This window comes from Rhinolophus ferrumequinum, chromosome 6, assembly GCF_004115265.2.
Source record: "Rhinolophus ferrumequinum isolate MPI-CBG mRhiFer1 chromosome 6, mRhiFer1_v1.p, whole genome shotgun sequence".
In the NCBI taxonomy this organism is placed as follows: Eukaryota; Metazoa; Chordata; class Mammalia; order Chiroptera; family Rhinolophidae; genus Rhinolophus; species Rhinolophus ferrumequinum.
The window spans coordinates 94,841,539-94,868,397 of record NC_046289.1 but is presented as its reverse complement, the minus strand read 5'-3'; the positions used below and the strand labels follow the sequence as shown (position 1 = coordinate 94,868,397).

The window sequence follows — 26,859 nt, the reverse complement described above, 5'->3', positions numbered from 1 at the left end:
CTCAAAAGTGCACTTTTAGGCTTACCAATAAAGACTCCTGACCCAGCTTTCTTCTGTCTCCTAACAGAATGGAGAATAAAGTCAGACTTTACTTCCATTCTTTTATGAGCTACAAAATGATCGGACAGCAGTGGTCCAGAGTCAGCACGACCATCTGCCCCAGCCCCTATACCAAAGTCCCAGACAGTTGTTGGGCCTTGCAGAATTCCTTTTACCAAAATATTAGTCTTACTGAGAATATTTTTCCACTTGAAATTAATATTTAAAAAACTATAATTATGTAATCTGATGTAAGTACAACAGACTACTCTTCCCATTTAAAGAAATCTAAAGTATTAATTTTTTTAAGACGTAACTTCACCATTTTAATAGTAGTAAGAATAATATAATGTTTCTACAGATAATGTATTTGAAGTTACCAAAAAGGAACTATAATAACCATACCTTGGGGTACAAAGCCCAAGTATTAATTTTCTTTGTTTTATTAGGAGACAGTTATTGGTGTTAAATACATTTATTGTAAACTTTAGACACAAAAATAGGTTCTCTAGGCCATTCACATGCACATTTAAACCAAAAAGCTGTAAAACTACAACAATGCATATAATTATATCAACACTGCCACTCAGATGTTTACAGAATCGCTGTCCATGCAAGGTGGTCAGAGGCGTTATCTGTGAAGCCTTAAGATCCAGAAGTGTTGTTACTACCAAACCTCTGATTAACACTGTGAAGTAAGTGTTTGGGGAGGCAGTTCCACGAGTTGGCTAACATTTCTTTAAAGCAAATCACTGCTTCTAAGCTTAGCCTGAAAATGAACAAGGAAAAGAGAAAGATAATTTCACTTACTGTTTAGAAGAACATTCACTTGAAGAATTATTTAAAAAACACATTTTCTTTAAAGATTGTCATAAGAACTGGTTTGTTGTATCAATGAAGGCTTGTTGTTGCCCTTAAATTATCCATAAACCAGGTTTTTCAAGATCACTACTTTAAAGTGTTAAAAAATACAATCTGAAATACTAAGTACCAAGTAAAAAGTTTTTTTTACCTTACAAGGGACTTTGGTTGAACTGAAAATATAAGTACTTCATTACTGTGTGCCTGAAGAATAGATAAGAACACATTAAAACGCAAGCACTTGACAAACACACTTCAGTGCTATGATGAAAAGCCCTTCAGAGAGGGTAGTATACTCACAGCTCTGTGATGGACAAGAAGGTTATTGGCACATCCACCGAAAACAATTACTTCTCCTTCATCACTGGCACAAGCTGTGTGCCATAATCTACATTTAAAACAAAAGTTTGAATTTGAAGTCACCCAAAACACCCAATTTGTCATTTACACTACAGAATAGGACTGATGAAATAAACACTAGCGATCTTTAGTTCAGACCAAAACGTCAAGGTGAGAAGCAATTAAGTAACCAAAGCTAGAAAAATCAATGTCTATTTTATCTGAATGTTATCATTTTGTCTCTCTGGTCCAGTCCTAATTCATGCAATGAGGGGTTTAAACTGCATGAACTGTTCTCTGGGTCTTTGTTAGCAATAAAATCTTATAGGAGGTGAGTGGTACATGGCCTCTCCTCCTTCCTCTTTTCATAGGCAGGGCCAACTGGCCTTACACAAAACGTCTGAGGAATGCTGAATCTGCTTGAGTAAACAAAATATCTGAAGGCCTGTGAATTCTATGGAAAGAATATCTGTGCCAAATGAAGTCTTAATGGCATGACTATTTAGGTTAGAGATTTAGAAAAAAATGCAGGGTGACATATCTGAATGTGCTTTGAACACCAATTTTGATTGTATCGTTTCCTTTTCAGTCTTTAAGTCTTCGTCAAAACTTTACTTTGAGAATAACAAAAATAACTATCAGTGTTTTAACAGCCTCTTTTTTTATGATGGTTTACCTTCTTAATCTTTGTTATACAGTGCTAACTGCAAATCTAATCGAAAGTTCTTGATCTTTTTTCCCCCCATATACATTAATGTTCTGAAATTCTCTCCTTTCTAGTTCCCCTTTGTTTTTTAATGACAGGCCTAGATGCAGTTCAACTCACTTAGGTAAAGAGCTTGATTATAAATTTTAACTATATCAGTAATTTTCCAATAAAGGAAGAAAATAAAAATGCAGCCCTATTTTTCATAGAGATGACGGGAAAGAAAACATTTGATACTAGGAAAACATTAGTTTTCTTTCAAAAGTTATGTTATACCTTAGTAAATACTAGGATATTTATTATAAGAATGATGGATTTAATGCAGCCAAAATTTCCTCATTCAGTCTTGTACACCTCCATGGACCTCAGTCATTCAGGATAAGAATTACCTTTTGAAACAGCTCATACCTTGGTTTGTCAGCATAGGGATGATTAAAGTGTATCCATTCATTTTTACTGATGCAGTATGTCCAGGCATCACCTGATGACAACAGAAAAGCTATGAAGTTCTGTCAACAAAGCTATGTTGTTCTGTCAATGTGACATTGACATTTAAACGGTACGGTTTTAGCAAGAAAGGAAATAAATCAGATTGTGAGTAGATAGAGAAAGTATAATTCCTTTTTTTGTCTCTGCAATTAACCAAATAAGCCTTTTGCATGTTATTGCCCTTCAGCAGGATTTAAAGAGCTCTAGGTCGTTTCTTTACAGAATGGATGTATGTCATAGTATAAACACAATTACAGGTGTATGTTACAGGATTGAAATTAATATAATAGCAAAACTTCCAACCAACCTTATAGCCCTGATACATCTAAACTAGACTAATTTTTTTCCAACTATTTATATATATGAATGATACATAATGATTTCTTACCATATTATAAAGGACTTACTTAGTGGCTGTTTGTCAGTGGTAAATCCTCCAAAGAGAAAGAGGTGATCTGAAGAAACGGGTGTGAGCGAGTGCCAGGATCGGCCGACGGGGCACGTGCCCTGCGGGATTCTGAAAATGACAGTGAAGTTGCAGTAGCAACATTTAAAAGCAGCTACTGTAGTTAATGCAGAGAAATACTGAAATTTTCTTTTAATGTTTATATGGAATTAAGAAAAACAGAGTTTAAATTTAAAAAGGCTTCTTGGTATTAACAACTGCATGCTTTAGAATGTACTCTTTTCTTTGAAGGAAGAGTGAACTTTAGACTTTTTTTCCCCAACAAGCACTGGACACATGCTATGTGCCAGGTACACAGTTATGACAACTGGAAATAAAAAAATAAAATTCCTCCTTTAAGATCTAGTGATCATGTTTATTTAAATTCACAGTTACAGAAAATTTAAGCAAGTACATTATATACCAATAATACAGAATAAGGAAAAAAGCCATTGAGACGTTTTGAAAACCTAAATAATTATATGAAGTGATACCTACAGTTCATTCCATTCCCATGTATCCAGATTAAGAGAGTGAAGATCATTCATTCTAGCATCCTAAAAAGGGAGAATTAAATAGTGATCATTTTGAATAGTTCAAAAGCAGGTCATTGAAACTGTTTATATACTCACCCGGTATCTGCCTCCAAACACAAAGCCCTTGTTTCCAACAGTTGCACAGGCGTGGGCAGCGCGAGGCGAAGGTGGTTTACCCTATCGAGGTATAGGAGCAATGTGATACATAAGTGCACTTTTGATAACTACTAGAAAGAGTTCTCCCTGGATGTGGGATAAGAATATGCGAGATACTTGAGCTTTTTAAGCTGAACGTGCAGACTTCTAGTCAATAGCAGTACTAAAGGCTGATTCCAGACTGGAAATTTTAATTTTAATTACAAACAATACTACACTTAACGTCTATTAGATAATAGATGCTGCGTTGGTCTACACATTCATTAAACTTTTCTGAGTTCCAATTTAGACTCCTTGGAGAATAATGAAAGCTATGGCTCTACTCTCTCCAGAAAAGAAGAAGGAACTGTCTGTTACACACCGCCTCCCAACTTCCCCTCTCCTCTAAGGAGCGTTGCTTTAATAATCCATTATTCAGTAACTTACAGTAGTTACAGGCTGGCTCCAGATGAATGTTTCAGTGTCTAAAATATGTACATGATCATTCCATCCTCTTGGGTGACTTGAATTCTATAGAAAATAATAATCTGAGTTATTTTGCAATTATTTTACATATAATGTTTGCAAAACTATTTAGCCTTAGATTAACAAGGCAAAATGAACAAAACTAGCAAACAAAATGTATTCTTTTCAACATCCTACGTAGGCCAAATATGAAACTTCACTTACCCAGAAAGATGTTTCATCAAATTCAAACGTTCCTAATACTTTTTCTTCAGGTAAATATCCATACCCTCCAAAAAATATTAATCTATTTAAAAAAAAAAAAAACCGACACTAAATATTCAAACATCCACAAGTTAGGATACAAGAGATTTTTCTTCTTACTTTGTCATATGCTATAAGTCAGAAAGGCACACTTGGTTATATGAAAATACTTATTCAAATAATAATGGTTAATATGGTTAACAGTTATATCTCAGGTGCTATGTTAAGTGCTTTGCTGTATAAATTCACTTAATCCTCACATGGGCCCTAAAAGATATGTTCTACGGTTATAACAGTTATTGGCTAAGGATACTCGAGTGGCAAACCACTTTCCACATAAAAAGCCAAACTTGTAACGCTGCTAACTCACTTGTTTTTATATACCCAGACACCAAGTTTGTCCTTTGATGATGGAGGAATTCCTTGGCAATCAATTCTTTCCCACTGTAATACTCTGTCTGGAGACCTTGAATCCAGCATATAGAACTGTCAGAAGCAATGATTTCAGTTAGATTTGGTTATGTGAAAGAAATTCAACCTTGGCATTTCATTTTACTGTGATTTATGATAAGGATGTCATCTAATTCAATGCTACTAGAAGTGTGACTGCAGACTGGCTACCAGTCTGCAAACTGGTATATATACTCATGGTCTGAGTCTAGATCAGGAACTTGTGCCAGAATGTAAATTACCTAAGTCACTAAACATCCTGTTTAGTTCAGCTAATTTTTTTCCACAGCCACACTTTTTTGTTGAAGGAACAGAAAGCAGTGTATTGATTTACATTCTATGCCTTAAGATAGGTGCTTTGAGCTGTACTGATCTAATTTAAGGGTATCAGGATAGCATTACCAAAAAACCACACTTGGCAATTTCACCTTCAAATTCAATTTAACAAATATGTCTTAAGTGCCTGCTTAACTCAAGGAGCTAAGGATTAATGTTTAAAAGATTGAGTATTGGTCTATCTTTCAAAGGATTCACATTCCGGTACTTGAATAAATCTGACCAATATATATTTTTTACTCAAGACTCCAAAGCTTCCTTGTGACCAAACTTAGAATACTCAACCCTAGCCACTTGATATATTAATTGCTACCATTTCTCTGACCACCCCCTAAAGCCACACAGCTTCTCTCTTTCCTAAGCCTCCTCATGTTGTGTCCAAGTTATTTTTCTCCCCCTTGACCCTGAAAAATAAATGGCTCAACTAGAGCCTACAGCCATGCCTCACAAAATCTTTTAGGCACAGAACCCTTTTCTTCAAGCAAAATCTTAAATATATATAAATAAAATCTTAAATGAAATATATAAAATATACCTAATGCATAGAAACAAAAATGGAGCTATACAAGGGAGGCCTGGAGCCTACCTGTCCCCGTTACGCTCCTCCCACAGGTGTCCCAGTGCATCAGAAATCCCTCGAGTTGGTGCGATGTAGTCGGACACCATCTCAGCCACTGCTGCATCTCCACTGACCCACGTGGCATTCCCATGAACAAGGCGTATGTGCTTACACCTCTGCATCTTGATACCAGCATCTTGGCTACGCCTTCGAATTATATTATTCAATTCACACATCACCTCCTGGGTGAAGACTTTACTTTTTCTGTTCCGCCATCCCACCAAACACAATGTCAAGGATTCTTTTTCAGATTCAGCAGTGCCTACCGAGCTATTACTATGAACCAGGCTCTGTGTAGCTCCTTATCATAAGCTACCGAAATCACTTATTTTATGTATCCCTTCTAGAATGTGAGCTCCAGGAGGCGTGGACTGTATCATTCATCTGTGTCCAATGTCTAAGTGCGCGAGGCATAGCAGGTCTTACTAAGTTGCCAAATAAATGAATTCATGAGTCTACCTAGAGCATATGCACCTTTCTGACTGACTTCATCTGTCTCTTAGGGCCTGAGAGGACGGCTGCTATCTTTTTCCTATTTGGAAAAAACATGGACAAAGTCTGAACAACAGTATCTTATGGCGCCATATAGGAATGTTAGTATATAAAATTTTGTCAGTGTTATTTATCCTTATGGCTTTGAGTGATGGCCTGTTACTTTTTACCCTGTCCCCATGATGTTACATCTTGTTTTCATCTAATTTACTACTATTCATCTAACACTTCAGGTTTCTAAGAGAACAAGTAGCTGCAAAAAATACAAAGAGAACAACCTAGGAAGTTACTGCACATAGGGGACCAACCAAAATTGATTTTACAGAAGGCCTAGGTAAATACAGACTGGCAGACAAAATACTAAAATGCACCTTCACACTAGTCGAGTCCAGGTATTTGTTAACTGGACAGGAATACATATGGGCTAACCTTAGAAGTCTAAAGTTGTCTGAAAAAGAATAAAGTTGCCTTGAGCCGTAGTCCTCAGCAACACTGACCTTATTCGTGTTGCCTCTTGAGTGGTGCCCTCCAAACAAGTACAGCACCCTGTCCACACACACAGCGCAGCTGCCTGACATGGAAGGAGGAACATCGCCTTCTGTGTTTATTTTTCTCCTGCGGGGGGGAGGGGGGGGGAATGAATGTAAATAAGCTTCCCAAAAGGAAAAGAAGTGCAAACCTCTCTTCATTTTTCTTCTGTTCGCACAGTGGGGGTGTGGGGAGTAAACAGCCTGATTCATAACCCCTAGGTCTAAAAGGATGAGCTCGCCCCTCTTCCCCATTCCACAGGCTGTGCCAGCTGGTCCTATACACAGGCAGAATGGGAGGTCCTACCGGCCTCAGTGTCCTATCTTATTATTCTAGGAGCTACCAGTTTATGTTTTCAAACTCAACTGTTTGCTTTTATTTACATAAAATGGCCATAAGTGGGGGTTTTGTTTCTGAGTGGGCAGGAAGCCAAAAGGAGAACTTCCACACCCCGGTACTGTCAGGTGAATACCTTTCAGCCATTCAAATGAATCCAGTTCAGCCCTTACGTAACACGAGGGACTGCTTGCTATAGCCAGGCACTCCTCAGTGCTTTGCTTGGTTTAAATCATTCTGAATCTAAAAATGAATCTGAATCAAAATGAATTAAGAAATCTAAGATTCAGAGTATTAACAGGACACTCAAGGTCTGCTCACAATTATCACTATGCTAAGGCTGTAAGTCTTGGTAGGCTTATTTTTTTTTAATTCTTTATGGGACTGAATTTTTTACAATATAAAGAATTCCCTATTAAAGGAATACCATTATAAATTTCCAATTCTCTAGAAAAAGATGAGCAAATAGCTCAGATTAACACTGATTTTCTCTGTACAGAAACAATCCTAATTTAGTTTAAGTTTAACTCTTACATCAAGTGGGAGTACTACTCGATTCTGAGATCTGTGATATGTAATATACGTTAAAGCACAAAGTTCTACACAGCCAACCGCGGGAGAAGACGACTTTGTAAAGCCTCAAACATGGCCACCCAGCCTTTAGAGAAACACATTAATTCTGCCAAGGGCAGGCTCCTAGCACCACTGTTGTGAGACTAGCAAGGATCCTTCTGAAATATCCCCAGTTTGTAGGAGGGGATGCAAATTTAAGTTAGTTTGGGTTTTGAAACAACAATTTCAAAGAGATCTGCATAGAAATTTTAATGTTAGAGCTCATAAAATAAAGTACCACCTTTATTTCTAGCAGACACATTCTAGAAATGTTTTTCTCATTCAAGATACAGTATAACAGAAGATACAATATCTTAAAACAAAATGCAAAATGAAAGTTTTATATTTCCATTCCGGATCTGAAGCCTCGCTTGTTTATTTTAATATAATTGATACTTTATAGAGCTCTGAATAAAAATTTCTTCAAAGGTCATAAAAACACCTAATAGTTACTGAACTACTTATAAAGAGATGCTAAAGTATCTAAGCTTAGCTGCTAAGCTAAACTAGCAGAACATTGTTTTCAGAACATACAGATAGATTAACATCTTTAAAATATTTTTATTCATTAGAATGGGTTTTATAGTTTCTTTTTGTTTGCAACCTTATTTGAATGGAGTTCCCCTTATAATATCCACAGTTACCATCTTCCAGTCTCCATGTTGTAGATCCATAGTTCTTCTCTAGGCAGATAAAAGTCATATAATCCTCTGACTTGGTTACTCTAAGAACCAAAACAAAACAAAACCAAAATTGCAAATATAAAAAATAATCGGTACTCTAAAAAGGCACGATTATATCTTTTGCATATCTTATTTGAGATACTGAGTTATGAAAAATAGATGTTATAATTCTATCAAATGCACAATCCTCCTCACCCCATGCCATAGACTCAAGATAATGCTTAATATAGACAGCTCTTAATTCAAAATTTTGATTACAGCAGTTGCAATGGTGCAGGTGCAGTGATACAGGAAGTGAATAGATCACTGGAATCTCTAAGTCCACTTTATCCTGAACAAACCATGTACCAAATGTCAGCTGCATGACTTCAGGAGAGATTACTTGTGCCGCCGTAAGCCGACTAAAGAAATGTCTACCTTGAAAGTGCCTGTCCCACACTAACACATGATGTATAGTTTTGTAGCCATTCTTTCCTTTCACCTGTTCTCCACCAAGATGCAGACAGGATAGAACTGCAATATGCAAATATTAACTACTCATGTAAAATTTTAAGTTCCTTGTTCTGCTCCATTTCCCTTCAGGGAATAATTCTTAACAGACTGAGTTTTACCATATGCCAGAACTAGCTGAGTGCTATCCATGGATTGCTTTATTTAATCCTCACAACAACCCTAAAAAGTAGTTGATATAATAAGAAAACAGGCTTTTTAAGAGAGGTAAGTAATTTGCCCAAGGTTACTTAGCAAATTCAATCTCCTTTCCCTGAGTTTTTGCAGCTTCAACCGCTGCCTGACCTCTCCAGCCTTTGAGCCTCCCTGGCCCCGTTCTGAACAGTGTCAACATACAGTAAATAATTGCAGTTCGCTAAGAATGGGTGCCCGAGTCTCATAAGCCTGAGTACCATACAGAAAGAGAGTGGCTGGCAAGGTAAACGTTTTGCTTTCCACTCCACCACTTCCAAAGGCAAATGCTGGAAGGCAGCAGGCTGACCTGGAGCACATCAGCCTGGCCTAGGGAGGAAAACTGTAGGAAGCCAAGGTTTATTGCCTTCAAAACACCTCCAAGGGCTTCCTGTGCCTACATGTGGGGGACAGCCTGAACTGGACCCACCCACTTAGTTCACTGATCCTGCCTCAGCCCTTCCAAAACACCATCGGCGATCTTACACCCTGACCACCCTCGCTCTCCCCGTCCCCAAAGAAACGTCCCACGCCCTCAATGCTGCTGCTTTTTGCGAACAGAACTTCGAATAGTTCAGACTGAGGTGTGATGACCAGCAGGTTTGGTTTTCTCCGAGGGAATTATTTACATTTTAATAAGGGTCACCACCTACTTACCCCCTTCCTCTTACCAAGTACCCTCTAAACACCTATTCACCGGAGGCTGGGGAACACACTGCAGATTAATTAGGACTGGCAACAACGAAACAAACTCGTGGTTCAAGTAACTAGGATCGCTTCCGCAGTTTACCCCCTCGGTGTTGCGAGTCGTCTCAACAGCGGTTAACTGGACCACACACTGCAATCGAGTGCCGGTCACAAAGCAAGTCATGCACTGGATGGATTTCAAGCAAATGGGGGAGGGAGAGCATTTTTAAGACCCCCAGGGGCTAAAAAGAATAGTTTGGGTAGGAATCGATTCGAGCCACCCCAGCAAATAAAAGGAGACAATTCCCGAATGTGGCGTGTCATTGGGAAGTTCTCAAAAGCAAAAGGGCAGAACTAGTGAGCAGGGTGTAAATAGGAGACAGTTGGTAGGAGTCCCCAGGCTGAGGCCGAGAAGAAATGCAACTGGCTCCGCCGTGTGACTGATTATACTGTTTAGGACTCGGGGTCAGGGAGCTGCGCCCTGCAGCTACAATTGTTAATGTTGGGGGGTTTTTGGCTGCTGCTGGTTTTTTGTTTTTTGTTGTTTTTTTTTTTTGGTTATTGGTGGCGCTTTTCCATTCATTTTCCGAAAAATGTCAGCTCTTCCTCAGCTGAAACCAAAAGGAAAAGAGCCCTGAAGTGTTCCAACGACAGTGTGACGGCCACCTGCACAGGGGTCGCGGGGACGCCCGGGACAGGGGGGAAGGCTGCGTGAGGCGGTTCCTCGGACCCCCCGGAATTCCACGGGGTCCTCCGACACCTCCGTCACCGCTCGGCGGACAACGGGGTCGGTGGGGCAACTGACCCCGGCTCCGGACGGTAAAGTGGCCCGGGTCGGCCCGGAAAGGGCAAGAAGGACAGCACACAGGGTCACCTCGCACACACACCCCAACGCTTTTGAATAAAAACACGTCTCGCAGTCAGGCACCGCCCAACGTGCCCTCCCCCAAAATAACGCTCCGCGGCCGAGCAGACCGCCCGGGGCCGCACCGGCCACGGGGATGGGGTGGCGTGCGGGACAGCGCGTTCTGTGAGGAGCAAGTTGGCGTGACAACAGTCCAGGAGCCCTGGGGACGGTTGGGGGACTCGTGAGAAGATTCCCACACGCAAGCAAAAGACAGAGAGAAAATGAACCGACGGGCAGAGTCGCGGCGGGGAGGCGGCGGGGGGCGCAGGAGGCGGCCGCTCCGGCCCGCCCGCCTGGCCCGCCGACCGGGACCCGGGTAACAGCCGAGAGGCGCCCGCAGCGGCCCGGCCACCCACTGACCTTGTAGCCGCCCCAGACGAACATGTGGCGCCCGTCGCTGACGGCGACGTGGCCGCTGCGCTCGGCGGGGCAGGCGAGCTCCATGGACTCGTAGCCCTCGAAGGCTGGCCCTGGCAAGTCGTCCGCCCGCAGATCCTCGTTGCCATCTGCCATCTTGAGGCTCCACTTTTGTCCACCAACTGTCCGGATCCTCGCCCGCGACGGGGGGAAAGACAAAGGAAAGGAAGAAAGAAATGCACGGCGGAGAAACGGACGGCGTCGACGCCGCTCCCTGGCCGCTCGCGCCCGCCCTGCCCCACGGGCGAGGACGGCCTCACGGCGGGCTGGGCAGCTGGGGCGCCGGCGGGGGGCGGGGACGGGCGCCGGGCGGGGAGGGGGTCCGCCGGAGGCCGGCCGGGATTCCAGCGCCGCGGCACCGCCCCCGGCTCGCTTCTAGCCGCTGACGGCCCTTGTTTACGCCGCGGCCGGGACCGCCCCTTCCGCTGACACCGCCCACCGGGCCCCGGAAGTGCAGCCCGAGCTCAGCGCCCCCAGCGTCCGTCGGCGTCCCGCCGCCGCCGCCGCCGCCGCGAGCCGCGCCCGCACGACAGGGTCCCTCAGGCGTGCGCCCTGAAGCCCTGTGACAGGGAGTTCCAGACACGCTCCGAGTCTTCTTTCATTCAGGATTTTAGCCATATTTTCTCAAAAAAAAAAAAACCCCTGCACTTCCCGAGAAGTTGCCCTTGTTTGACGGAGGGATATTCTCAAAGGGTTCACAGCCTGCAAAGAGGTAGTAAAATTGCTCACCTGGTATGTTTCTGGTCTCAGCTTCTCCGAGGGAGCTGATGCTCTGTTCCATGGCCTGGAGCGGTATCCCCGCCCTCCCACCTCCCGGCCGACGACTCGTCGGCTGCCCCGCGGGGGTGCCCGGGCTGCGTGGGTGGCTCCCGCGACTTCGTGGCCCCCTCCTACTTGGAGAATTGCTCAAAAAGTGTTCAAAACCTATCACCGGCAAGCCTTTTAGGGAGGATGGCGAATCCTGCTCTCACACACTTTTCTCTTACATGTTACATGATACATTTCAGTTTGTTCAAGAGAAAATTAAGAACTATTATAACCTAAACTTGATTCTTCACTGCAAAAAGGGGCTGGAGTAGAATATGTCTTGAATCCCTGATGGAATGGTGGTGCTTCTATACTTGAATGTGGTGGTGAGGGGAGTGTGCTTTATTTTCTTCAGTCCCACCTTCATGCTGGTGTTACTATTTACTGTGTTTCCCCGAAAAATAAGACCTAACCGGAAAATAAGCCCTAGCATGATTTTTCAGGATGATATCCCCTGAACATAAGCCCTTGTGCATCTTTTTGGAGCAAACCTTAATATAAGACCCAGTCTTATTTTCGGGGAAACACAGTAGAAGGAATACTTTGGAAAAAAACAACAAAAGGCTTTCCTCAATAAAGTTTTCAAAGCCTGAAACTCCTTCCGTAGCCTCCGCCTGTATGTTTACAACTTACTCAAATTTGGGGGTATGGTGATAGCGGTATGCATATATTAGAAAAGAAGATCTAAAATCAATTATCTGAAGTTCCCATCTTAGGATACTAGATAAAGAACATTAAATCCAAAGTAAGCAGAAAAATAAAAATTAGACTGCTATCAATGAAATTGAAAATAGGAAACCAATAGAGGAAATCAACAAAACCAAAAGCTGGTTCTTTGAAAAGATCAATAAAATCAGTACGCCTCTACCCATGCTAAGAAAAAAATGAGAGATGTAAATTACTAATATCAAAAATGAAACGGTGGGCAGCCAGATGGCTCAGTTGGTTAGAGCGCGAACTCTTAACAACAGGGTTGCCGGTTCGATTCCCACATGGGCCAGTGAGCTGCGCCCTCCACAACTAGATTGAGGGACAATGACTTGACTTGGAGCTGATGGGTCCTGGAAAGACACACTGTTCCCCAATATTCCCCAATAAAAAATGTAAAAAAAAAAATGAAATAGGGGCCATTACTACAGATGCCATGGACACTAAGAGGACAAGAAAGAAATATTATGAACAACTCTTTGCTAACATATTTGATGATGCAGATAAAATGGACCAATTCCTTGCATGACACAATATGCCAAAACTCATAAGAAGAAACACAATTTGAATAGGCCTATATCTATTAAAGAAACTACTGAATCAATAATAACCTTCCAAAACAGAAAGCAATAGGCCCTGATGGGTTCACTAGTAAGTTCTAACAAACATTTAAGGAAGAAAATATACCAATTTTCTTCAATCTCTTTTAGAAGACAGAAGCAGAGAGAATACTTCCTAACTCATTCTGAGGCTAGCCTTGTCCTAATACTAAAACCATACAAAGACATCACAAGAAAACAACAGGCCAACATCTCTCATGAACATAAATACAAAAAACAAACAAAAAAAACACTTTAACAAAATATTAGCAAATAGAATCCAAAAATTTAAAAAAGAATTATATACCACAGCCAGGTATGCAAGGCTGGCTCAACACTCAAAAATCAACTAATGGAATCCATCCTATCAACAGGCTAAAGAAGATAAATCACATGATCAACAGATGTAGGCAAAGCACTTAACAATATCCAACACCTATTCATCATAAAAATTCTCAGCAAACTAAGAATAGAAAGGAACTTACTCAACTCAATAAAGAACATCTACAAAAAACTAGTTAATATCATACTTAACGGTGATAAACTCAAAGCTTTCCCACTAAAATCAGGAATAAGATGAGGACGTCACCACTCTTTTCAACACCTGCTGGATTCCTAGCTTAAGAATGCAGTAAGACCAGAAAAAGAAATAAAAGGCTGGGACAGAAGACATAAAACTGTCTTTTTTCATAGATGACATGATCGTTTATGTAGAACATCATTAAAAAATTATTGTAGTATATCCAGACAATGGAATATTATTATTCAGTGCTGAAAAGAAATGAGCTCTCTTTTCAAGCCATGAAAAAACTTAAATGCATATTACTAATGAAATAAGCCAATCTGAAAAGTCTACATACTATATATTATGGAAAAGACAAAACTATGGAGATTGTGAAAAGATCAGTGGTTGCTAGGGGTAAGGAGGGAGGGAGAAACGGACAGAGCACAGGATTTGGGGGCAGTGAAACTGCTTATGTAATTTATCTAGTAAACTTTAAATATAATGGTGGATACATGTTATTACACATTTGTCTAAACCCATAGAATGTACCACCAAGAGTGAACCCTAATGTAAACTGCAGACTTCAGGTGTGTCTTAGCTTGGGATTCTATAACAAAATACCATAGTCTGGATGGCTTAAACAACATTGATTTCACACAGTTCTGGAGGCTGGGAAGTCCAAGAACAAGGTGCTGGCAGATTCAGTTCTTGGGGAGGGCCCTCTTCCTGACTTGCAGATGGCTGCCTCCCATTGCATACTCACATGGCACAGAGAGATCGTGGTCTGGTCTCTTTCTCTTCTTATATAAGGAAACTAATCCCATCATGGAGACCCCACCCTTATAACCTCCTCTAATCCTAGACACCTCCCAAATACCCCACCTCCAAATCCCATCGCATTAGGGTTTCAACATATAAAATTTTGAGGGAACAGAAATATTCCATCCATAACAGGATGATTTAAAAAAATGTTCTTGGGTTAGCCTAGTGGAGCGCTGTGCTCCTAACGCCGAGGTCGCTGGTTTGATTCCCACGTGGGCCAGTGAGCTGCGCCCTCTACAGCTAAGATTGTGAACAACGGCTCTCCCTGGAGCTGGGCTGCTGTGAGCAGCTGGAGGTTGGCGTGAGCTACAGTGAACTGACGTGGGCTGCAGTGATCGGCCCACCAATGACTGGTGACTGACTGCCTCAGCCGGGGGGAGCGCAAGGCTCATAATACCAGCATGGGCCAGGGAGGTGTGTCCTACACAACTAGATTGACAAACAACAGCTTGAACAGGAGTGGGGGGGGAGGCAGAAGAAGGGGGAAAAATGTTCTCGCTGTACCTACTTGCTGTATGGTAACTTCATCAAACTGGAAATTCCAACAGAATCACATCAATACAATGGAAAAACAGGCTCACACACACAAAAATGTGCACAGGTGGCGCTGTTTGTTTCTTAAAACGGCTCTTTTCAAAACTTCCAAGTGTTCTGAAATCCAAATTTTAATTTGTCAGACAGTATGTATTACCTTGAAAATTATTCTATCTTAGTGAGTTTATTTTATACTATTTCTTTCTCACACATACATACATATAATGTATCGGTGAAAACATCACTTTGTGTCTGGGCTGACAGTATGAAGTTCTAAAAAATAGTTTAAGCTTCTGTCAAAGGCTAATGATTTTTTAAAGGTGTTCGTACAAAGATACTACTTGGAAAAAAATGTACACTAATTTTGATGTGCTATTTATGACATCATACTAAAAATGGTAATACCAAAAGAGAATCCTTCTTGACAACCGGAAGACTATCCTGAGAGAGATAATAAAGATGGCCAGAAATTCTTTGTTCTTGAGAACCAGACTGGAAACCTATTTTGTGAACCACCTGAAACAAAACAAACAAAACAAAACACCAGCCCTTTTAGAGTCATCTTTCAAACACAGACCCCATAAGTAGAGTTCAGAGCTAGTTATGCGGCTGTTACTGTTTTGGGCTCCTATACACTGGGGAGATCAACAGCACAAAAGTTGATAGTAAGCCATCAGCTATTGAGAAGTAAGGAATGAATGCTGTTTGGCTGTGAAATTTCAAAAGTGGCTTTGCCAGTTCCCAGAATTTCTACATCTCCTAATAGCAGGGGAGCCTTGGTTTAAGCCAAGTTTTGGAAATTGAAGGTCAAGATCAGAATTCTCTGCCACTCCCAATATGGGGCTACCTCAGGACATAATTTTTGGAGTAGCACAGTATATTAGGTCCAATAAGAATAGCACCAATTATGTGCCCTAGGTAATATGTAGACTTTCATTCTGTTGAAGCCTAAATGTTAGTGTGTAGTTTGAGGGGCTAATCCAACTTTTAATGTTCTAAGTAAACCATTTAAAAATAGAAGTGCCCGCGGCTGGATGGCTCAGTTGGTTAGAGTGCCAACTCTCAACAACAAGGTTGCCGGTTCAATTCCCACATGGGGTGGTGGGCTGCGCCCCCTGCAACTAAGGTTGACAACGGCGGCGACTGGACTTGAAGCTGAGCTGCGCCCTCCACAACTAGTTGAAGGACAACGACTTGGAGCTGATGGGCCCTGGAGAAACACACTGTTCCCCAATAAAAATTAAAATAAATAAATAAATAAATAAAAACAGAAGTGCTTTTCTAAGAGGTTAGAGAAGGCATTTCCAGAATCCAGAAGCCATTTTATAAAGGGTTCATTCCACTTATTATCGTCTATCACTATCCAATAGTTTTTGGTATTTTTCTTCCCTTAAATGTAGAATGCTGACAGTGAAGTTCATAATAATAAAATAATTACTTCTACGACGTATATTACTTGTGAAATTCATTTTCTCAATCTGTTATCCAGCCTAAAAATAGTAAGAAAAAATGAAAACTTACACTGAAATATTATTTATACAATCAACTCTAATGACTGGTTCACACTAACAAAATTAGGAAAACAGTCAATCTACATAGTTTGTATAATAAATAAAATGTAAACACAAAATATTTCAATACATAAATAGAAGATTTACACATCCAAAATACAATACATATACAAAATATATCTCTAAAATTTAATGATATTACAAACTACTATAATTTTCATTATAAATTACACATATATTTCAATATAGAAATATATTTGCTCTAGCATTTTAAATCTCAGAGATAACTTACATGGTGGTACTGTGGAGAATAATTTTATATACCAAGCTTTTTAATGAAAGGGTATGACTGTGATAATATGTACAATTTCTGAATTATGGCAAAAGTACTATTTTAAGGAATATAAAGATAAATACAGTGTTCCATTTCTGTATAGGCAGTTAATACTGAAAATAAATGGGAAGGTAACATATTTTCATATTTCAGGGTTGAACATCAACCCTGTAGAATAGTGTAGGCCAAATTGAGGGGCTTCTATAAAGACAAATTACATCCCATTTCATTATTTATGAAAATTACTTTAGAAGCACTCTTCCAAGGCAAAAATGTATTTTAATGTGTCTCAAAAGTTAATAAATATACTGCTTCTCAATATTTCAAGGCCTGTATGATAAATCTCCATTTTAGACACTTTAAAACATGGTCTTTATATATATATATATATGTAATTACATATATATATGTATAATTGGACAAACTAATAACTTAAGGATAATGGAAACCAATTGAAGACATTTATTCAAAGCTCAAATAAAGCTTTGATGAAAAAGTTATGAAAGAAAAGGAAAAGTTATGATGACGCTTAAGAATGCTTTCCTAGGTGAGTGCTAACTGGGTAGGTGTTCAACATTTAATACCATATCAGTGTTTGCCTATTTTATAATTTTGGCCTGCTATGTTAATTATTGAAGGAGATGTTATTTCAGTAACTGAGTTATTTAATAAGAAGCTTTAGATAATTTTAAAGTGACTTGAGAAAATCTATTCTTTCTGAAAGTTGATACGTAGTGTTTTCACTTATCTATCGTTAGTTTGAGGGATTTCTGAAGTACTTGGATAATTTTTATTCTCCTCAAATTTGTATAATCTTTCCGATAATCAGTACACAGTGAATTAAAATCTCTTACAATTGTACTTACTTTCAGAAAGTATATTTTTTTCTGCAGCTGATAAGGAAATAATTTTACAAATATAAATTAATCTTCCATTAACATCTCATTCCCATATATCCCATGCCATGAGTCACTTTAACATAGCATTTTGGTTTCAAATTTTATCTTCTAAATAAAATCTCCGATTTGGCGAGGTGGAGGTCGGGAGTAAATATACAGTCTGATTAAAATGTTTCAACATATTAAATACATAGAGTACATAACCACTTAATTGCTACTGATCCACTGATACTTATTTTCTGTTTCTTCTTTTTTGGCTCTTCGTTCTTCTCGGTGGTTAGCTGCAGTCCAAAATGTTATTTTTTTGAGTACTTGTTGCAGAAGTTTAGGAGGTAATAGAGATATTTGATTTTCTAAAATTACAGCATTTTTACCAATGCAATCAAGGCAAGACCTGTAAGCAAAACATAACAGAATTATTAGTAGTTAAGTTATAATATAAAATATACATAGGTAAGTATTCTTACAAACTAAAATCATTTCATAATTTTTACATGATAATGTATTTTCCTTTGTATTGTCAGGAACATGATAGGATATATGTTCTTTCCAGAGCACCACAATAATTGTATATTTTTATAGGATAGAGACTGTATCTGACCCAAATCCAATGGAAACAGAAATTACAACTTACCATGCATAATGCTCTTTAAGTTAAAAAGATTCAGACTTAATTTCAAAGCAGGTTAGGCTGTAGCAGACCCTTTTCCACATATCCTTACTGCCCAATAACCACTCTTGTCTGAGAACTGTCTTTTTCTTCCATGACTCCATGAAGCATCTGACATCCATTCTTACATCACATGACCGGTCCTCCTCACACCCCCTCTATCAGTGACTGCACTGGGCTGCACACTTACGTTGACCCAGGGAGCGCAGGTCTGAAGAGCAGAATGGAGCAATGATACAGAAAGAGCCAACCAGAGACCACCCGAGGTTCCCCCCTTCTGGGGACCTAGTGTTCCTTCATTTTCTCCCTTGGATTCCGCTCAAGAACCTGTGCTTCCAAATACAATCCTTTTTTTATATTAAGCTATGTCGAAGAGGGTTTTGTACTTTAAAACCCCCCAAAAACTTGATTGAGATAAGAACTGTCGAAAAAAGCATCTATTTCAACTGATAAACTTTAATTTAAAAAGCTAAGTAAGTCTTTTTTAAAACTTTAAAAAACAGATTCATTGGATTCTGCTGTGGTTAACCTCAGTTGTCATTTTTACAAGGCTTTACACTCAAGAACATTTATATCTTCTTCCATACTTTCATGAAGCCTTTTCTCTCTGCTCTGTGAAAACTCTAAATAAGCAGTAAGAGTGAAAATGTTCCACATAGATACTTCTGGGGTACAAGAAAGTGTAATGACTCTTACTTATACCTGTGTAGATTTAACTCTGCTGCTATGGAGACCCTGTAGCTCCTGTGTCCCTTGCACAATGGGGAGAGGGGAGAGTCAGACAAGGAGATGGACTCTGCCATTACCTCTCAGTCACTGATTCACCAATATTTATTAGTGTGCACTATGTACTAGTGTACGAGTAGAAAACCCAGCATGGATAAAAACTATTTCAACCTTCAAAAAGATTACAATTTAGTGGAGAAGATAAACAATTAAAAATAACGCTTTATAAATGTTGTGACTAGGAAAAATGAAATTCCCATGACAGGTGTACAGATCTACGGGAATCGCAGAAGAAGAATAACCAAGATAAGCTTAGCAAGCCAGGGAAAGTTTCCAGATGGGAGGTCCAAGCTGAGACCAGGAGAGTCTCAACAAGTGAAATAAACTAAGGTATTCTTGATAGAGGAACCACGCTTACAAAACCCAAAGAGATGAGATGAGCTTTATTACAGAAACTGCAATTCAGTGGTTCAAATGTAGCTGGAAGGCAGTGTGAGAGTGGGGGCAGGGCAAGAAATGAGGCAGAGGTGTAAGTGGAGGCCCTGAACTCGCTGGGAAGGAATCTGCTGTTTGTCAATGGCGTGGGAACCACTGAAGGGTCATCATAATACAGAATGCGCATATGCTTTGATCCCTCAATATCCCTTCTATGAATTTCTCCTGCGGAGATATGTAAGTTTTCCAAAGGAATATACAGGAGTATTACATACATAGTAATAGCCATTACATACATAGTAATAGCCATTACATACATAATAATAGCCCAAAATTGTAGATATCTTAAATATATATAGACTACTAAATAAATTGTACTTACAAGAACTACAACACTATATAACCATCACAAACATAAATAGAGATCTGTTACACTGAATGATTGTATATTTACATGAAAGATATCCATAATATGAGTTTTAAAAGCAGATTATAAAACAGCATGCATAATTTGACGCTTTACACACATGTAAACTGCTCTACAACTGTAAGGGTGATACTGTATCTTCTATTTTGAGATTTAAGCCTCTATTGTGTTTCGATTTAAAATGTAATTTAGTTTAGGAGACTTAAAACCTTTTTTCTTTGCTTTGCTTCCCTCCTTAATGACTGTTTGTTTGAGGCTGTATGCATACCAGCTTTACACATGGACTGGAAGAGTCTTCTCAACATCTGCATAAGATCCCCTCAACCAGACTCTGGGAAGCGCCTTCTTTTCTATCTCAAATTGCCCTGGAATTGCTGGATCACCTCCCCTCTTCCTTCATTCAGCCTCTTAAGTGTCTATGGCCATGTGGGAAACGTGGAGATGGCCTTTGAAGAGAAGTCCGCTACCCTCCCAGATGCTGGGATTCTGAATAAACCCGCTTCTCTTTCCACCAACCTTGTCTCTGGATTATTGACTTTACCAGCAACAAGCAGCCAGACCTTAACCAGGGAACAAGACCAATACTCTCTTGGCATGCTTAAATCCACAATGCTTTTCATTTGAAAGTCTGGAAGGATACACACCAACCTCTTAACAATGTTCATTATGGGTGGCAGTTCATAGGTGATATTTATTTTACCATATACTTTGTATATTGTACACATTTTCTTTCACAAGTACATGAGATCATATAAATTCTTTGAGAAGAACCGTGTCCTATTTCATCTTTGTTTCTTCCCAGTGAGTGTTAAATGCATTTTGACTTCAAATTTGAAATAAAATTACTCTGGCTGCACTGTGGACAACTAGTTGTAGTAAACAATAAATACTACTGAATTCCTGCTATATTCCAGTTTTGATGTATCAAATCATGGTCAGCATCAAAAGGGCCTGCACCCATTCACAGAAGCTCTGTTCTAGGTGCAAAGGGTGATACCTAGAAGCCTGATGGCCGCCCTTAGTCCAGCCTCAAATATAGGCCCACCCGGTCTGTCCTTTCGCCTTCTCTCACTGCTGTATCGGGTTCATCTTCCCCATCATTGTTCATCTTTGTGCAGGACAGGCTATTCCAAGACATGACCACTGCCTGACCAGTGACCTGGGCCCAGGGCCAAAACGGGGAGATTGCTTCCTGCAAACCCCCCTATAGACTGCCCGATCCTAATCGATGTTCCTTATGACATAAATCAGCACCCCTCCCCTGAAACAGGCCGTTGTCTTGAGCTGGACAAGCACGCAAAGTCATTTCCGTACCTGGTAGCATTCACCTACGGGTACCCATGACTACCCCCTCCCTTTAACCTGTATAATAATTTGGTGCCTGCCAAGTGGCGCAGGGATCCATTTCACCTTGCAGCCGCCCAAGACGTCCCTCCTATTACGTAAGCTTTCCTTAATAAACTATGTTAATTACCAGACTGGAGTGGCCTGCCTTTCTTTGGTCTTTCCCTGCCCTCTGTTTACCGAGGTACATTTTCAGTCCTGGGACCTCTCCCTGGGTCTCTGTGTACTAACTATATTCCCTCCCAAATCTATCCTTCGTGCTTTTTGGAACACCAGTGTACCTACAAACACCCCTGCTTCCTGTGACTTTCTGCCCTAGCTTTAATTGAAATCTAAGAAAAATGGTTTGTGTGCAGCCTCCTTGAGAAAAGAATACACATTTTCCCTCATCTCCTCTGTCACAGTTGGAGAGCGGATATTAGGAATCCCCTCCTCCTTGGTGCTGCCTGCAGCTATCAGGCCCCTTCAGGTGTTGCTATCTATTAACTTCCGGCTCATCCCCTCCCTGTCACCCCCGCCCCACAACGAGGACTTGAGCCCCTGCTCACCAGTCTTGTCTGTGAACTGATTTTAGCATCTGTGTGGAAAACCCTTTTTATTCTTTACGACCTCACTCAGGACAGGTTCACCTCTGCAATCTTAAACTTCCAAACTCTCTTCTTGGACCATAACCCTTGCATCCTTTTCATTCTTACACTCACTAACTTACTACTCCTTTGACTCTTCCCGATTAGCCAAATAATAAGACCCCTCCTGTTTTACCTTTCTTTCCTATCCAGCCTGGTCCATATGCACTTCATCTGCTTGCCAGCAATTTCAGTCCCCCTCTCCACTGTCCTGTTACACCATCCAGGCTCAATTCCAAGCCCGCGTAAATTCAGTCAACCATCTCCTTTCTGCTCCTGCCACCTGGCTGCTCAGTGCTGCTGGAGAAAACCATGTTTCTGCCCCCGTGGCCACCATATCGATTCTGTTCTATCTCAGCTGAGCCCTCCTGACTGCTCAGCACCACTGTGTTATAGATCCCAAGTCAGCATCTTCTCACAGTCACCTCGCAGCTGTTTCAAGACTCACCACCCTTCTTCAATTCATATCCTCTCCTCTTTCTTATCAGATGACCTCACCATCAGCCCTGAATACAACCAAGAAATTCATCTCTCTTCATATCCATATTTCCTTCTTTTCCCACTATGTTAAAAGTATTCTTCTTCCAGGCAAAGGGCAATTCAACTACCTGTTTGCTAAAATCTGCCAATTATGTCTAGCCCACACCTCTCTCCAAATATTCAACTATTTAATATATAGCGCCACAAGAAGTCTCGTAAGTACTTCAAGCTCAGTATGTCCAAAACAAAATTTATCATTTCTACCCCATCCCACCTTCAAACCCACTGTCTTCTCCATATTCTGTCACCAGTTCTTCCCTCCTCTTTTCCCTGGCATCCATTCAACTACCAAGCCCGTTCTGCCTTCTAAGTATCTGTTTGCCTCCCTTCTCCAGCTCCACCACCACTTTCTAGATCAGTCCCTGGCTTTGTTCCTGACAGCTGCAACAGTCTCTCCCAACTTTCCTAAACTAGTCTCCTATCCCTCCAGTCTCTCATCCACACTGCTGCCAGAGGAATTTTCTGACTTGTAATATGATTATCTCATTCCTCTGCTCCAAACTTTTTAGAGGAACTCCTCTCCACGGGAGACAAAGCACTAGATAACACTCGGTTTCTGATTCCTTGTTCAATCTCATTTCTTACGACTCCCCACCTCATATTATATCCCAGGAATACTCAAGAACTCATTTTCCAGCACACACCTTGCACCAACATCTTTGCACTGTTTCTTCACAGCAAATTCTTATCTCAAAGTCTTCTTTTTCTGCAAAGACTTCCCTAGCCTTCACAATCTTAGCCGTGTGGATAGAGGGCCTTCTCCAGTATTCTCATATAGAACTTTCTATATTTTCCTCTTAAAGCAATTTTTGTTTTTCTATTATAGCTGTTTGAACGTCTGCCTTCTATATTAATAACAATTTAAGGGAAAAGTCATGATTTTTCATTTCATAGCACAGTGCCTTCCCATGATAGGCACTTAAACATTCTATTTCTTGATCCCTGCATATAAGAAACTTGCATTCTACTTAGGGGAAATAGTTACATTCACAGCAAAAGTTAAGTAACAATACAATGCGGTAGAAATCATTACACTAGCAATTTCCAAACTTTGCCTGCACATTAGAATTACCTTGGGATCTTTCAAAAATTCCAAAGTCCACCCCAGACCAGTTAAATCACAGTCTGTGGGGATGGAACACAGGCATCAATATTTTTTGAAGTTCCCCGTGAGATTCTAACGTGCAGACAAGTGTAGGAAACACTGCACTAACAGAAAGAGCAGTTAAGAAGACTTTAGGAAGGTCCAGTTGGAGCTAGTCCAATGGTTGTCAAGTGTTTCTAGCTGTAAAATGTCCAGAACACACACAGCATGGCATTTTTTCTCTTTCTCTCACATGCCTTCCCCCATGTTATTCCTGCTGCATAAATACCCACACTTTTTCACTGGGCAACCTCTACTTCCCTCAAATTCTTCCTCCCAACTCTCGCAGGGAGAAATAGGCACTTCTCCCCACAATCCTCCCACTAAACTTTACATGTAATACTTTTAAAGTAAGAGTATATGAACTGAGACACTGTAAGTTACACCACCGATTTAATAACAGCTTTGGGGTTATGAAAAAAGACATTCTACAAAATTAAATGTGTGTGTGTGTGTGTTTATTATACTAGACACACTCTGATTTCATAAAAGTTAAAATATGAAGAAAGTAAGGCTTAGATTCAAGGAAACACAGTATGCTTAATAATAGAACTAAATGCTATTTCATTAAAACAAAAGTACTGTATGTTTGACTATACTGTATATTTTAATTTTTAAAAATAACATTGGTGTATGGTTCACCATTACAAATTTGATTATACTCTTAGGAAGATGTAAACATTTTCTTAAATTCAAGTCATAAACTACCTGAAAAATATTACAAAGTTTCCCCAAAAGGAAGAAGAAATAAATTATCATATATTAATAGCATATATATGTAAAATAATGAATTTACTTACCTGAGTAGTGAATAAGGCTGTGTTTGAAAGATCAATAAATCATTACAGTGACCCTAGTCAACGTAAAAAGGAGTTATCAAGGTTTTTGATAAAAATAACAATGCCTTAATAATTGAATATTTATATTTTGTAAATGTAAAAGAAATTATGTAAAGCAGCAAATAAATCTCTCTCTAGCTATTGACACAAACATACATACGCAAACATACACATCCATAGACATATCTAGTATCCACCAAAACTTTAGATATGTGCTTATCATTTTATCAGTGACCAAATTTTTACCTAACCACAGCCTGTATAATCGCAAATTTGAAAATCAGAAACATGTTTTTCTCTTAGAATATTGAATTCAAAATGAGAATAGTAGTGCTTTTCAAGCTTTTCTCTTTTTTTGAAAGTTTATTGCGCTGACAATGATTAGTAAAGTTACACAGGTTTCAGGTACACAGCTCTGTAATACATCGTCTATATATCACATTGTGTGTTCACCACCCAGGGTCAGTTCTCCTTCCATCACCATATATGTGATCCTATTTTCCCTTATCTACCATCCCCTGCCCTGGCTTTTTTGTTTTTTCAGAAGAATTTTTTTCTTCCAAATGACTCTTATTTTAACTTCTCTTTACCCCGTCTCCCTTTTCAAGGGGGTCTCAGGATTCCCCGAGAATTCTTATTTTGAAAATTACATATCCTGAAGATTTTCTGAACATGATTCTCTTCTCTAAAAGTTAATGTGGAAGAGTCAGCAGAAAATTTTTCTAACCCTTTCAAATAGGTCTTTAGAATTCAAAATTTATGATCATGATTTTAATCAGAATTCCTATTGTAATGATAAACTTTGTATCCTAAACGAAAATTTCTAGTGCCAAGAAAAAGAAGACAAAATTTGCTTTTTAATTAAATGGTTTTAATCTTTTATTGAAGCACTGAATTCTCAGTCAAAGAAGTTCTGAAACTTTCAATCTACACAACATTGACAGCCTCTGGACTATGAAATAAACCAAATTTCCTGGAGAGAAGCCACCTTATTTCCTGGAGTTCTCTCCTTATTCACCTTATTTGAGTGTTCTCCATTCCGCAGGAACAACTCTGCAGATAACTTTATGCCTGAAGAGATGAAAGGGAGCTGGTGCCCTCTTGGTTGGACTCTGGCTTGTTCTAGCCCTTCCCTGATGACTCAGTCCTGCTATACCCAAGTGTTCTATGTAAACCAGAGCAACCAGTCCTGAACTTCTGTCTATCAGTGCAAAGGTGTCAGTGCAAGGAGGTGGCCACCCTCCTCTGAACTTTCCAAGGTACCAGGAGTGAAAGAACAACACTCTCCAATGTCACTCATTTATTCTTTTGACCTTAGCTTTAACAGACTGGTAAACTGGAATGCTTTAAACGCAAATGTAAAACAGGGTGAAGCAGTGGCAAAAAGATGCATAAAATAAAAAGAAAACACACTGTAAGCATTTCAAAGTAGTTTCCTCTTGGGGAAGAAGGTGGCATTGATGATGTTCCAGTTATTGTTAGGTAGCAAATTTCATGAGTACTTATTATTATACTTAGTAGTTTACATATACAGTATATATACTTGTTTTATGTATCACGTATTACTTACAAATACTTTAATTCAATAAAATTATAAACACCATACTATGGGGAGGCTCAAAGAGAAAAGTCATCCTTCCAAAGCTCTTCTTAGTAATTTGAATAATGAAGTTAATAGACCTATTTTGACTTGTAAACCCAAGATATCCTGAAATGCTTCACAAAAGCTACTTATTCTGAAGATTAATCATACCACAAAGTAACATTTCATGCCCTTCCGTATTTTGCAATGTGAGAATATCAACAATCTTGTTGACTAGCCATGTAGGTTGAATCACACAATTACTCAGAAGAAATATTTAGATAAGAAATTGTCTTACTGTATCCAAGGAAAGTAAATCATCTTTGCTCCCACCAAATACCATTATTTCATTTTCTTTTCCCAAACAGGTTGTGTGCCATAACCTGTGAAAATTATAAACAGAGTGAAATACTATCAAGGAAGAAACTGTATATTACATACAAATCAATTTTAAATTGCACGCTCTAAAATTGAATCTATTTCAAAAGAGGTATGATTGAACGTGAACCTTTGGCATATCCTCAGAGAGTAGATTTTAAAGATTCCTCTAGAATCATTAGAGGATTAGATTCTAGAGTTCATTAAATTATATTGTTTCAATTAAGAAGATGACTTCCGATAATTCTTTCCTATTATATCTCCCAATCTTTTTCTAATCTCTTTATCTGAAATAATTTAGTCACAAAATAAAATAATTTAAAAAGGAAGTGATCAGCCAACCTATTGTAAACAATAGACATCTTTCCCATTTTTCTTATTGCTATCTGCCTCATCATTTTT

At 39.6% G+C, this 26,859-nt stretch overlaps 2 protein-coding genes across 5 annotated transcripts in view; both read right to left on the bottom strand.

Annotated features, from left to right (window-relative positions):
• Positions 1 to 459: 459 nt before the first annotated feature.
• Positions 460 to 11,351, bottom strand: KLHDC2 (kelch domain containing 2). The gene is made up of 13 exons (XM_033107277.1): positions 10,971 to 11,351; positions 8,297 to 8,376; positions 6,674 to 6,791; positions 4,650 to 4,765; positions 4,241 to 4,322; positions 3,998 to 4,081; positions 3,512 to 3,592; positions 3,378 to 3,436; positions 2,842 to 2,951; positions 2,354 to 2,426; positions 1,201 to 1,288; positions 1,052 to 1,104; positions 460 to 808 (listed from the first exon to the last, which is right to left on the bottom strand). Exons 1-13 carry the CDS (start codon positions 11,121 to 11,123, stop codon positions 685 to 687), a joined length of 1,221 nt encoding a protein of 406 aa, XP_032963168.1. The 5' UTR covers positions 11,124 to 11,351; the 3' UTR covers positions 460 to 684.
• A 5,884-nt stretch (positions 11,352 to 17,235) lies between these two features.
• The window catches only part of KLHDC1 (kelch domain containing 1), a 50,464-nt gene continuing 40,840 nt past the window's right edge, over positions 17,236 to 26,859 (bottom strand). For 3 of the 4 annotated variants that reach the window (XM_033109090.1, XM_033109093.1, XM_033109091.1), the window contains 3 exons: positions 26,378 to 26,462; positions 24,459 to 24,511; positions 17,236 to 18,140 (listed from right to left, as the gene is read on the bottom strand). In XM_033109090.1, coding sequence (XP_032964981.1) covers positions 17,954 to 18,140; positions 24,459 to 24,511; positions 26,378 to 26,462 — 325 coding nt within the window. In that variant the 3' untranslated portion in view covers positions 17,236 to 17,953. The remainder of the gene's footprint in view (positions 18,141 to 24,458; positions 24,512 to 26,377; positions 26,463 to 26,859) is intronic. The other variant, XM_033109092.1, reaches the window with a different exon arrangement.